An 11,600-nucleotide genomic window follows, 5' to 3' on the forward strand; every position below is an offset into this window, starting at 1 on the left:
TAAACTCCTCTCTCAAGAGAGTATTTATAGGTTTTCTCTTAAGTCATGCCCAGGGGCATTTTCGTAATTTTTGCCACTTCGAATTTTTGCCCACTTCTCTTGATCCTCCTCTCTTCCTTGATCTTCTTAACCTGTCTCTGAATGTTCACTAGCCATAAAATGTTAAATATATTCCATTTGATTCAAAGAATCAAGTGGGGTTAGTGATTTCATAAAACAATACATATGCATGAACTTAGCATGAATTCACAAGATAATTGTAATGAATTTAAACTTAAGAACTTGATTATTTGATGACATATTTTAGAGTCATCATGAGGTGGCCTGCACAAACGCCCACCACCTGTTTGGCAAATTGCCAAACAGGCTGGCGAGAGCGTGAAGACTGGTAAGCTGAGTCGCTTATCAGTCGTCTGCTCATTCCTTAAATAGAGGTTACCACCTCAAAGTTAAGGTCGCCTGCGCATCTTCCCTGAAAGAATTTATTGAGTTCTATTGAATAGTATCCTATAAAATGCAAGTGCAGACCTACAACCTGAAAGTTATATTGCATTAAAACGAATTCCCTGCTGATTTCCTTGCTCCCTGTGGATCGACCCTCACTTGCCCTAGGCCGTGAGGTTTATAAATATTGTTGTATAAGCTCTCAACCTCACACGATTATCTTGCTAAACAACCAGAAAATTCACCTAAAATTTGAGCTTATCACCAGGGCAGCCCACCCTAGGCCGCCCAAGACCGCCGCCCAGGCCGCCCCGGCCTGCCGCCCAAGGCAGCCACCCCAGGCCACCCAAGGCTGCTGCCCAAGGCAGCCACCCCAAGCCACCCAGGGCAGCCCGCCCTAGGCCGCCCAAGGCAGCCTCCCTAGGCCACTTAGGGCCTTCTGCCCTTGGTCGCTCCAAGGCTCCACCCTAGGCCGCCCAGGGCCGCTGCCCAAGGGCGCCCACTGCAGCCACCTCAGACCGCCCAGGACGATATCCACGCCCGCTTACTCCGTCCGTGCTTGTTCGTTTGTCTCACTCTCCGCCAGGGGCGTACAACGCCCATAACGCCCAGTCGTCTCGTCCAATGGGCCGCTCAATGCCCGGATTCGCCCAGACTTGCCACGATCAGAATTCCCCACAACCTCTTCACGCACTACGGTGCCGATGTACGCCTGAACTCTTTGGTGTCAAAGTGTTCTCCGTCCAGTATTCCACGAGAAGTCTCCACCGTCATCAGATTTGTTTTGATTTGGATTATCCTACAATTCTCTTCGAGAGTTTCTATCGAGACGTGAATTCGGGTATTCATTTTGGTTCTTCGGCATCACCGCGGTGGGTGAAGACAGTACTCCCACCCTCGACGAGGATCGGAGCTGCACCACCAGTATTTCATCGGTTTTAAACTCCAAATTCGATCGTGTGGATTTCTGTGGTCTGTTTTATCCCTCCCTCACCCAATCCATCCATTGCCTTCCATCCGTCCGTATCATTTCTCCATCCCTCCAGTCGTCCATTTCCTAGTCGTCCTACATCAAGGGGTTAGAGGAGAGGGTGGAGATGCAGCCCCGTAGAGGAACAGGGTCATTGAATTAATATCATAAAAGGGTTACATAGTCGTCACAAGCATTACATGGGGGAAGACCAGGGTTGGTACCGAGGTAACGAGATGAGGCGCCACGCACCATGTGTGCCCCTAGGCCAGGCGCCATGTGCCCATGGGCGTGGCGATCACACACGCCACCCCAGCCCCACACGCACACGGTCACAACCGCTACATGTGTGCCCCTAGGCCAGGCGCCATGTGCCCATGGGCGTGGCGATCACACACGCCACCCCAGCCTTTGGGTGATCACACACACCACAGCACCCGCGCTGACACCTTTCGCTCAGCCGCTGCCATGTTCGGCGCCTCAAGCTGGGTGTCGTGCGCCTAGCACTACCCGCGGGGACGCCAGGCGCCCAAGTCGTCTCGGCACCCACTATGCGCCAATAGCCTTAGTCTCTTGACGAGATGTCTCTCGCTCTGCGCCCCGCACATGTGATGCACGCGATGCCCATGCGAAGTCGAATGGCTCCCCGCACAGCTCCGCTCGCCACACTGCGGCAGTGCCGCCCAGCCTGGGCATCCCGCACGCACGTGTGGTGCTTGGGCCATCCGTGCACGCTACTACTAGCCTGCGCACTCCAACGCGCACGGGTCACCCTGATCTGCCACGCAGAGTGCTGACGGGCACGCGCACCATCCATAATGTGTTACCACTAAGGGGTGATGGCCTGAAAGATCAAGGTTGGGCGTCACCACCCTTAGTACACTACAACATCGCACTAAATATGACTCAGTTGTTAAGTATCGTAAGTCACTACAGGATCAAGCCCTCCCAATAAGCAAACAGGCCTCTCGGCAGGGAAGTCGCCTAGTTAGGGTCCTAACACTGATGCATATTTATGCTTCCATTTGACAAACTTCAATTGTACAAAGAAATAATCACTTATCAATTTTTAAAAAAATAATTAAGGCCTCGTTGGATAATTTTTTCACTGAAAGAATTTTTTAACATAACTTTTTAAAATGGAATGGATGTTTTAGCTCTTTTTAAAATGACTTGCATGTTAAAAACTTGAAATATTAATGCTAATTGTTTCCTTGGATTATGCTTATTTTTTTAATTTTCATATAATTAATTCAAATAATATGTTTAAATTTTAATCCCATAATTATTCCTTTTTTATATTAATTTATATTGGGATGCTCAAGGCTTAACTATCAACTCCGCTATTTGAAAGAATATCATTCATCTTAAGCCTTAATTTATCATTCTGCTGCAAGTGTAGCTCTATTATTAGAGTGCATCATTTTACCTTCTTAGAGAGATATTCTTATTTAAATAACTCCTATAATTAAAATTTTATTTAAGGAGTATATAAAACTGTATGGAAGATAAATTTGAGAGAGAAAGTTATAGTTTTGGTTATTTTTTGGAGGAAGATTTAAAGCAAAATATCTGAACCAAATTAGAAATTTCATCGACATATTTAAGTATATATGTGCAAGATAAAGTATACCTCTTTAATAATTTATCTGGTTGGGCTGAAAATCCTTGACATAAAGATGTGACATTATTATTTTGGGTTTTTGTATTCCTGCCCTTAATATTTGCCCTTATTATTTGGACGAAGTCATCAGTGGCTAACAATATTGATAGTTCGCAGGGAGAGTAAGGCTCCACAAAAAAAAGAATACTGATGCTAGAATTAGGGAGCAGACCAAACATGTATGAATTCCTTATTTACCTACGATCTACCTCATTATTATAAAGAGATAGGTAAAAAGTGGGATGATAGAGATGGATAAAAACTTCCACATCTATTTTTTCTCCACTGTGATATTGGACCAATTATAACTTCTTCATGACACCAATGGTTATTTTTTCAGCCATATAATAGCAGGCCTGCAGTGTACTTTGGTTAGGTAATTGTTTTAAGTCTTAACGTATTTATTCCACTTTGATGACAAGCTTGTCTCATTATAGCAGTCCAGTTTGGCTTTGACCCCAGAGTTGCTCTTGACGAGCCGCCAATGAGACTCTGCCATACGCTTGTTTTCAAGGGCAGAGTGGATACTGAAATGACTGTGATAATGCACTACTAATCATCCAATGGAGAACATATTTACAAACAGTTTAAGACAGAGGGAGATGATCACACAAATGAATGATGGATGATGGGACCACAAATGAAACAATAATTTACAAATGCATTGAATAACCCGACTAGACTCGACGCACTGTCCTGGACCAAGTGGTCTACATCTCGTGCGCACCTGGGCTCACAGTCGCCGGACCAGGGTTCATGCAACCGCCGACTTTACAGACGCCTAACATATAACACAGGCCCAAGAGGAAAGGGAGCGGTCCAACAATTCCAATGCCTCTTTCAGAGCGACTTGATCTTGACTTGTACTTGGTCAATGATGACCACGACGAAGAACGACCTACAGAAAAAAAGGCCAACGTGTTGCTGAGATCATGTTTTAAAAAAGATAATTGTGCTAAGAGATGGTATAAACTTGCCTCTAAAATGCAGAAATTAAGAACTTGCAAGATAAGAGTTTGAAGCAAGCCCCAAGTTGGCGTCGCTGCAGCTCTTACTCCTGCTGTTGACTAGGTCTGGATACACCCATTGAAACATTAAAGATAATTGAGTTTATTTTGAAATTTATCTTGAAAACATTGGGGTCTATGATTATAATGAAATTCAGGTCTGAAAAGGCTGACTTACCCAGAGAAGTCAGACATCACGCAGTTCAGATCAACCTGCTGCCTGATCTGATCCATTGTCGCCTGGGGCCAATGGCGGTGAACGAATTGGCACCATTTGATGCGGCTGGAAAAATGGCGCTGCTCCTGCACCTCACAAGTCAACAAAGCACCCACAATATGTAACTTCATCATCATCCTTCCAGGTATCATATCCGAGTATTAATTCCAGCTGTTAGCAAATAATGCATCCAAAAGAAGCTACCAGGAGAAAGTGAAGGTTGTAAAGGAGAGATTCCCCCAGAAGCTGTTCCACTGACATTGGGCCGGGCAAAAGGCAACACAGGCTGACTCTGTACTTGATTTCCCTGGAACGGAACGTAGCTGAGCCCACCTAGAACTGGTTGTCCCAATTGGCCCGGTTGGCCCAGTTGGCCCAGTTGGCCCAGTTGGCCAGGTTGGTTCGGTTGGCTTTGTTGGCCTGTTTGACTGGGCTGCCCCAATTGGTAAGCCATGCTTGGCACAGGCGGAGGAAAACCATAGACTTGGAAGAACTGCTGTCCAGCGTATGGATTGTACATCTGAATAAGATGACGATAAGAAGAAACTATATGAACACCTACGGTAGCCACATAAGAGATTTAGAGAAATCTACTTCTAGAAGGGTTTCTGAAGACCTGAGGATAAGACGCAAAGTCAGGTCCAAATGCCGCATACCTGCATGCCAGTCAACGATTTTCTTCAGAATGATTTGGTAGATGAAGTGCATAAAACCCCTTAATACGCACAAGTAGAAACATTTCACATGAAGTGTAATGGGACAAGGAGAAAAAAAGTCAAATCCAAGATCCTTATCAAACACCAGTACAGATTAAATCCGATTCTTTTTCATAAATAGTTTTTTTCTTGCGGCTCCACAGAGTAGACACTAATTAACTTTCCGTGCAAAAAAAATTATATTTTTCACCTTGCTAAACCTGATAACCAATAATAGAACAATCAAAATAACATACTCACCCATAGGAAGGATAGGGAAACCCTTGTTGATTGTAAATGTACGGCAGCTGAGATTGATGGCTAGAGCTACCCATGTAAGGCCCATGAGGCACTGGAAAGCCTCCAATGAATGGGCCTGCTGCACCTAGGCGTGCTACAAAAGGCAAAAAGGGCACAGCTATCACCCTTTTCCGCAATTATAGAAAGTATTGAAATATCAGAAGCTATCCGACTTCCTGTTTTTAACTCTATGAACTATCGAAGCCATGAGAGAAATAGATATGAAAAAAAATAAAACCAAGCCCCCAGAGAAAAATACCAAAGGTGGAATAGATATGAAAAAAAATCAAAAATAACTGAAGATTTCTCTCAACACGCGCATAATAAAAAATCATCGACTAATAGCTGGGAATCATGGAAGAAATTATTGTAGAGAGAAATGTCAAAAATGAAGACTTGCAAAAACTTTTAACTGGTAACTATACGTTTCATTGCAGCATAAACGATGCGAAAATCAAACATGTAGCCAAAAAAAGGCTAAAATATAAATATTCTTAAAAATAAATCCCACTATCTTCAATTTCAAGCCAGAATTAAAGGTATACAAGAGGAAGAAAGAACATACCAGGAATTGGGGGTGCCCGCGGGCGCCCAAGAGAAGCAAGGTTACAATTCGCCCGTCGACCATCGATGATCGGCCTTGGATCAGCACAAGCTCTGGACGCAGATTCGGCATCAAGAAACGTTACCTGGTATACGCAAAACAATTCGAGGAAAATGAATAACAAATTCGAACAGGTTAGATCAAAGATCGAAAATCAAGCCAGCAGTAACTTACAAAGCCGTAACCCTTGGACCTCTTCGTGTTCTTATCAGTGATCACAACGGCCTCGAGTATCTCCCCAAATTGCTCGAAGTATTTGCGCAGCGTCTCGCTCTGCGTTTCCCAGGCCAGACCCCCAACGAAGACTTTCGTGAACGTGGTATCGCCGAACGGCGAATTCATGTCGTGAACTCTAGGAGGATTCGCCATGATGATCAATCGCAAACCCTAGTTCTCCCCCACCAAACGATGAAGATCTCGAAGCAAAAGCACGGATCAGAGAATGAAAGAAGTGGGAATCTGCGGACAGATCGATGCTATGACCAGCGCGAGAAGCCCACTCTCCAAGATCGTACGAGAACAGTAACAGATGACATGAACACGGCAGTGATCGTCTGGGGAGAGAAATCAGGGATCAGGGTACTGTGGTAGACCACAACATGGAACTTTCGGAGATCAAAAATTGAAGAAATAGTTGAAAAAAATTCCGCCTTTCCTCTTCACAGCCGGGGTAGAGGAGAAAAGGGCGAGGCGAATGACAAAGATGCGACCTTCATAGAAGATCCTTAGTGCCCATCGACGATCTTCACCACTGCTGCACACAGAACTGGTTTGTGGGTCCTCTCTCTATCTCTCTCTCTTAATATATCTGAGAAGTTCAGTCGATCTGACGTCGTCCATCTTATATTCCATGGTTAATCGTTTACCGTGCATGCCACAGAATGCGTGCCTAAGACATATCGGGCCGGGCTGAAGTTTGGTCTCAAAAACTAAGCCCGAAGCTATCATGCCTTGCAAAAAATATAATTCCTAACTAATTCAGAAATTTTCCCAATCCTTCGTCATACTTCCTGGCATAACCCTCAGTTTTAACTATCAAAATTCCAGTGGCTCCATTAATTCGTTTGAAGCAATTTAACAATCCTCAAAACGTGATAGTGAACAGAAAGGCGCAGAATAAATCAAGTCGTGGAAGAATAAGAGATTATGCCAAACGAATATCACAGCCAAAACTTTCTTACAACCTGGTTTAGGCAGCCTAAGGCTATGAAGAATTAAGACAGGTATAGTTTATGAAAAATTGAATTCCGTTTCCAGCGTCAGTATTCATCACCAGCCGGTAATTCGGACTCTGCAGCACCCTGAGATGCGGCTTCTCGGAGATAATGTTCAGCATCCAACGCCGCTATGCACCCTGTGCAAGGAGACAGAATGATCTTCATAATCAACTGAATAAAACCCAGCAAGGTTCTACACGCATAGAATCAGATACAAACTTATATATATGAAAGTTCTCTTGAATTGGATCTAACAGTTATAAGTTTCCATGACCCAACACGAAACAGAGAGGAATGGAGAAGGGGGAAAGGCCGGCGGGCTGACCTGTTCCAGCGGCCGTGATGGCTTGCCGATATTTCTTGTCTTGAACATCACCAGCAGCAAATACGCCGTTCACGCTGGTCTCCGTCGAGCCGTTCTTGGTCACAATATACCCTTCTTCGTCCAACATCAGCTTACCTCGGAGAAACCCAGTAGCCGGTTCATGTCCAATGGCGAAGAACAAACCAGAAACCTCCAACTCCGACGTCTCCCCAGTAGCAGCACTCCGCAGCTTGAGCCCCCTCAACACCCCCTTCTCTGATCCATACGCTTCTTCAACCTCGGAATTCCACACGACTTCGATCTTCGGGTTCGCCATAGCCCTCTTTTGCATGATCTTCGATGCCCGGAAAGACCCCCGGCGATGGATTATATAGACTTTGGACCCGTACTTTGCAAGGAAATTGGCCTCTTCCATGGCGGAATCTCCGCCGCCGACGACGGCGATGGGCCGGTTACGGAATAACGGCGCGGCGCCGTCACAGACGGCGCAGGCGGAGACGCCGCGGTTCCAGAATTCGTCGGCGCCGGGGAATTTCAGACGGCGGGCGACGGCGCCGGTGGCGACGATGACGGCGTCGGCGAGGACGGTGGTGGAGTCGGAGGCAATCTTGAAGGGGCGCGTGGAGAAATCGACGGCTGTGGCGGTCTCGGTGAGGATTTGGGTGCCGAATTTGATCGACTGGGATCGAAATCTGTCCGTCAGATCGAGGCCGGAGATGCCGTCGGGGAAGCCGGGGAAATTCTCGACGTCGGAGGTGGTGGTGAGCTGGCCGCCGGCGGCGACGTCGTTGGCCATCCAACCTTCGAAGAGAACGGGCTTGAGCTCCGATCTGGCGGCGTATATCGCCGCCGTGTGGGCGGCGGGTCCGCTGCCGATGATGCACAGGCGGGTCCTCAGCGTCTTGTGGTTGTTTTCTTCTGGGTAGGCGGCCTTCGCATTGGCCGGCGGCGCCGCCGCCAGCGCGGCGGCGGCGGCGGCGACCGTAGCGGCGGAGAGACCGGCGACGCTTTGGGCCGCCGCGAGAAAGGACCTGATTCTCGCGGAGAAGCCGCCGCGGCCCATCCTCTGGTGTTGAAGAGAGTTGGTCTTCCCGGGAAGAGGAATTCGCAGAGACGGCCCGTTTAAATCAAGCCTGGTCCGGGTTAAGTGACGAAACCCGTCGTCATCGTCATCCGTGCTGGTAAGGTCATCCGTCGACATTGTCTTCGTCTCATGGTTAGATGACGATGTCAGATACCTAAATATTCTATTAGAGCTCCGGATCGTCCGGAACGTGGACGAAGGATGGGACGGTTCTTTCGTCCGGGTGGACGAGAACCGTCCCGTTCAGAGGTCTCGGGACGAACTTCCGTCTCAATTTTCGTCCAACCTTGCGGACAGGACGAAAAAATTGTCCCGTCTGCGTCTCTGCACTATATATTCAACTTAGAAATCCAAATTATTTGAAATAATTTGTCATGTTACAATGAAACATTTAAGTACTTGATTCAGCTATTGGAGTTATATTTCTTCTTTGCACGAATATCCAATCATGTTGAATTGTATTTCAAATGGGTTACTTTTGTTGGTCGTCCCCAGCCCAAAAGGTGTTCGATGTCACAAAGTCTGTCTGAGTGATTCTGATAGTGCATTAGTAAATAAATTAGGTGTTCCGTTGAAACTTTTTATAGTGTTTTATTCTTTATTTTCCTCCCCCATCTGAATGGGGTCTTGTAAAATTAAATAGATATGCAGATCTCGAATATTGATATGCAAATACCATTTTTTATATTTGATATACGGTACCAACATCCGCCATATCTTGACCCCAACAATGTCCATCATTTTATCCAATATCCAGTGGATATTTGATAGATGTCTGATATTGAATTTAATTCTTCCAGATATCAGATGACAGATACCGATTATGAAATACAGGTGTTGAACGCATATCACATGCTCAAAAATTGACTCCTGTCATCGAACACAATATATTAGATTTAATGGTTGGATGGTCCCCTTGGCCTCCTTATTTTCACCAAAGACTTAACCTTACTCAATGCTTGGCCTGGCCTGGTCTAGGTTGACAAGTCAATGCCAAATTTATAATAGAAAGTCAAAATAAAAATATTACGTCCACATTTAAGAGGCTCTTGGAGGGTCATACAAATCGACAACACCATTTTGAAGAACAAGATGAAGAAAATGAATGACAAATTTTTTATGTTTTGATATCTCATTTTTTGGGTCGGTTTGGTACTGATTCAGAATTTCAAATTTTTGATTATGTGGAGAACAAGACAAAGGAATCAGAGAGAAACGATGAAAGAGCAGATGGTTGGGGGTGATTGATAATATCAAATTAGATCAACAAAATTATGTTTTAAAACTTCTTACCACATATTTTTAGAGTTGCACTAGCATTATTCATCGTTGAAGGATAAAATGAGAAAGTTATGATTTTTTTCTAAGATCTATTTTATAAATTTTATTCATTTTTGAAACTAAATCCACTTGACTCCTTTTCTTGATCTTGGAGTTTTATTCGAAAAACTTGATTTAGGTAAAATACAATGGTGAAGTTAGGATACAAATTGGAGGAAAGGGAACCCAAGCCATCTCCTAGATAATTCTAAGAGGCCAGCTCAATATACAAAAAGCCCACTCTAAAGCCCATTCGGACCTCCTTAAGAACCGGGTTAACCAAAATGCAAGAATTGTCGAACTAACCCATAATTTGAATTGGAAATGCTTGTTTTAAAATCTGGGAAGGAGGGAACGTGGGAAAGGCTGGAAATAAAGTAATCCTAGCCCAACAAACCCTTGTAATTAAATCCAATGGCTGAGAGAGTTAGGACACTTTGATGTAATCTCTTATTCCCTCTCTTTGTATCTCATCCTATATTTTTGCTCCCAACTTGTTAAATGCCTAGTAAACCCTTATAACTAAATCAGGACGCCACCCCCCAAGACATCCTAGCAGCATTCATGGTTGCCCAGTGCCGCCCTAAGCCACATCAGTGCAGCCCATGGCCGCATAGCCTCGCCCGTGGCAACATGACCGCCCGCGACCGCCCAACGTTGCCCGCAGTCACAGTAGTGCCGCTTTCAGCTGCTGTAGCTGCTACAACAGCTCACAAATGCCGCAACCATCCGCGGCCGCTACAGCCACCTGCGGTCGTCGTAGTCGCTACAGTGGGCCGCAGACGCCCCAACCGCTCGTAACCGCTCCAGCACCGCCCATGGCTGTCGTTGCCGTCAAAGGAACCCACAGCCACCACAACAGCCACCCGCTACTACCGCAGCAGGCCGCAGCCGTTGGAGTAGCCTACAGCCACCACAACAGATGCCCACAATCGTCGTAGCAACCCGTGGCCACCACAGCAGCCGTATGTGGCTACTGCAACATCGTGCGGCTGCTGTTGCCATTACGGGCACCACAGATTATAGCCGCCACCGCCGGAGATCTACCATCGCTGCTGCCAGGCCTTTCGTCCACGACCGCCGCATCCTTGTGCCGCCTGTAACACTACTGCGGTCACATTCAGAGCCACATTTTCCAGTCACCGTTGCATCCGCTAGTCGCCACCGCCGCCGCTGCCACACCCGAGGTCGCAACTCTATCGTTAGCCACGGCTACGTGCCTCACTGCCTTGCGGTCGCCGTGTCTTGCCGCTGATGCACCTCTGTGCCTTACTGCCATTGCGCCCGTAGCCACACTTTGGCCACTGTGCATGTTGCTATAGCCACCAACGTTCCTCGCCACTATGCCCATCGCCGCGGTGTCTTGCCATCGCACCTCTCGGCATGCCTAACCGCCTACTTATGCCACTGCGCCTACTTGTGTCGTTGCGCCTACTTGGGCCACCGCGCCTACTTGTGCGGCCGAGCCTACTTTTGCTGCCACGCTTACTTGCGCCACCGCACCTACCTGCATCCTCATCAAGCCTACATGTTGCTCGCCTTCCACTACTGCCAAATCAGACACCGCCCGGGCCTACCACTCCTTGTATGCTCATCAATTCCCTCTCGTCATTATATTATTTCTGTTAGTGCCTCCGAATATTTCTCCACTACCGGGGTTAGATAAGTGATAGATTGTGAGGGGGGACCCTCCAGCCTTGAAGACCTAGTTCCTTTGTTTTGTTCGCACACGTGTGGGCCAGGTATGGTCCTAC

At 46.5% G+C, this 11,600-nt stretch overlaps 2 protein-coding genes across 3 annotated transcripts; both read right to left on the reverse strand.

Annotated features, from left to right (window-relative positions):
- Positions 1-3,610: 3,610 nt before the first annotated feature.
- LOC144704035 (uncharacterized) lies at positions 3,611-6,702 on the reverse strand. Of its 2 annotated transcripts, none has more exons than XM_078576286.1 (8): positions 6,075-6,702; positions 5,862-5,985; positions 5,258-5,390; positions 4,918-4,957; positions 4,506-4,821; positions 4,263-4,393; positions 4,055-4,150; positions 3,611-3,975 (listed from the first exon to the last, which is right to left on the reverse strand). In XM_078576286.1, exons 1-6 carry the CDS (start codon positions 6,267-6,269, stop codon positions 4,293-4,295), a joined length of 909 nt encoding a protein of 302 aa, XP_078432412.1. In that variant the 5' UTR covers positions 6,270-6,702; the 3' UTR covers positions 3,611-3,975; positions 4,055-4,150; positions 4,263-4,292. The 2 variants fall into 2 exon arrangements, with proteins under 2 accessions (XP_078432412.1, XP_078432413.1); XM_078576287.1 differs by having other exon boundaries at positions 4,263-4,387; positions 6,075-6,698.
- A 310-nt stretch (positions 6,703-7,012) lies between these two features.
- Positions 7,013-8,553, reverse strand: LOC144704019 (thioredoxin reductase NTRB-like). The gene is made up of 2 exons (XM_078576285.1): positions 7,443-8,553; positions 7,013-7,254 (listed from the first exon to the last, which is right to left on the reverse strand). Exons 1-2 carry the CDS (start codon positions 8,503-8,505, stop codon positions 7,160-7,162), a joined length of 1,158 nt encoding a protein of 385 aa, XP_078432411.1. The 5' UTR covers positions 8,506-8,553; the 3' UTR covers positions 7,013-7,159.
- Between the last annotated feature and the right edge of the window lie 3,047 nt (positions 8,554-11,600).

This window comes from Wolffia australiana, chromosome 1 (genome assembly GCF_029677425.1).
Source record: "Wolffia australiana isolate 7733 chromosome 1, ASM2967742v1".
NCBI classification, from domain to species: domain Eukaryota; kingdom Viridiplantae; phylum Streptophyta; class Magnoliopsida; order Alismatales; family Araceae; genus Wolffia; species Wolffia australiana.

What these genes read in the sequence shown, in the direction of transcription:
- LOC144704035 (XM_078576286.1), bottom strand. Translation starts at nt 6,269, where the DNA reads ATGGCGAATCCTCCTAGAGTTCACGACATGAATTCGCCGTTCGGCGAT. An exon ending in GGTCCAAGGGTTACGGCTTT is followed by an intron (nt 5,986 to 6,074) that starts GTAAGTTACTGC and finishes TGCGTATACCAG; the next exon opens with GTAACGTTTCTTGATGCCGA. An exon ending in ACAACCTTCACTTTCTCCTG is followed by an intron (nt 4,394 to 4,505) that starts GTAGCTTCTTTT and finishes TTGACTTGTGAG; the next exon opens with GTGCAGGAGCAGCGCCATTT.
- LOC144704019 (XM_078576285.1), bottom strand. Translation starts at nt 8,505, where the DNA reads ATGGGCCGCGGCGGCTTCTCCGCGAGAATCAGGTCCTTTCTCGCGGCG. An exon ending in CATCACGGCCGCTGGAACAG is followed by an intron (nt 7,255 to 7,442) that starts GTCAGCCCGCCG and finishes CTCCTTGCACAG; the next exon opens with GGTGCATAGCGGCGTTGGAT.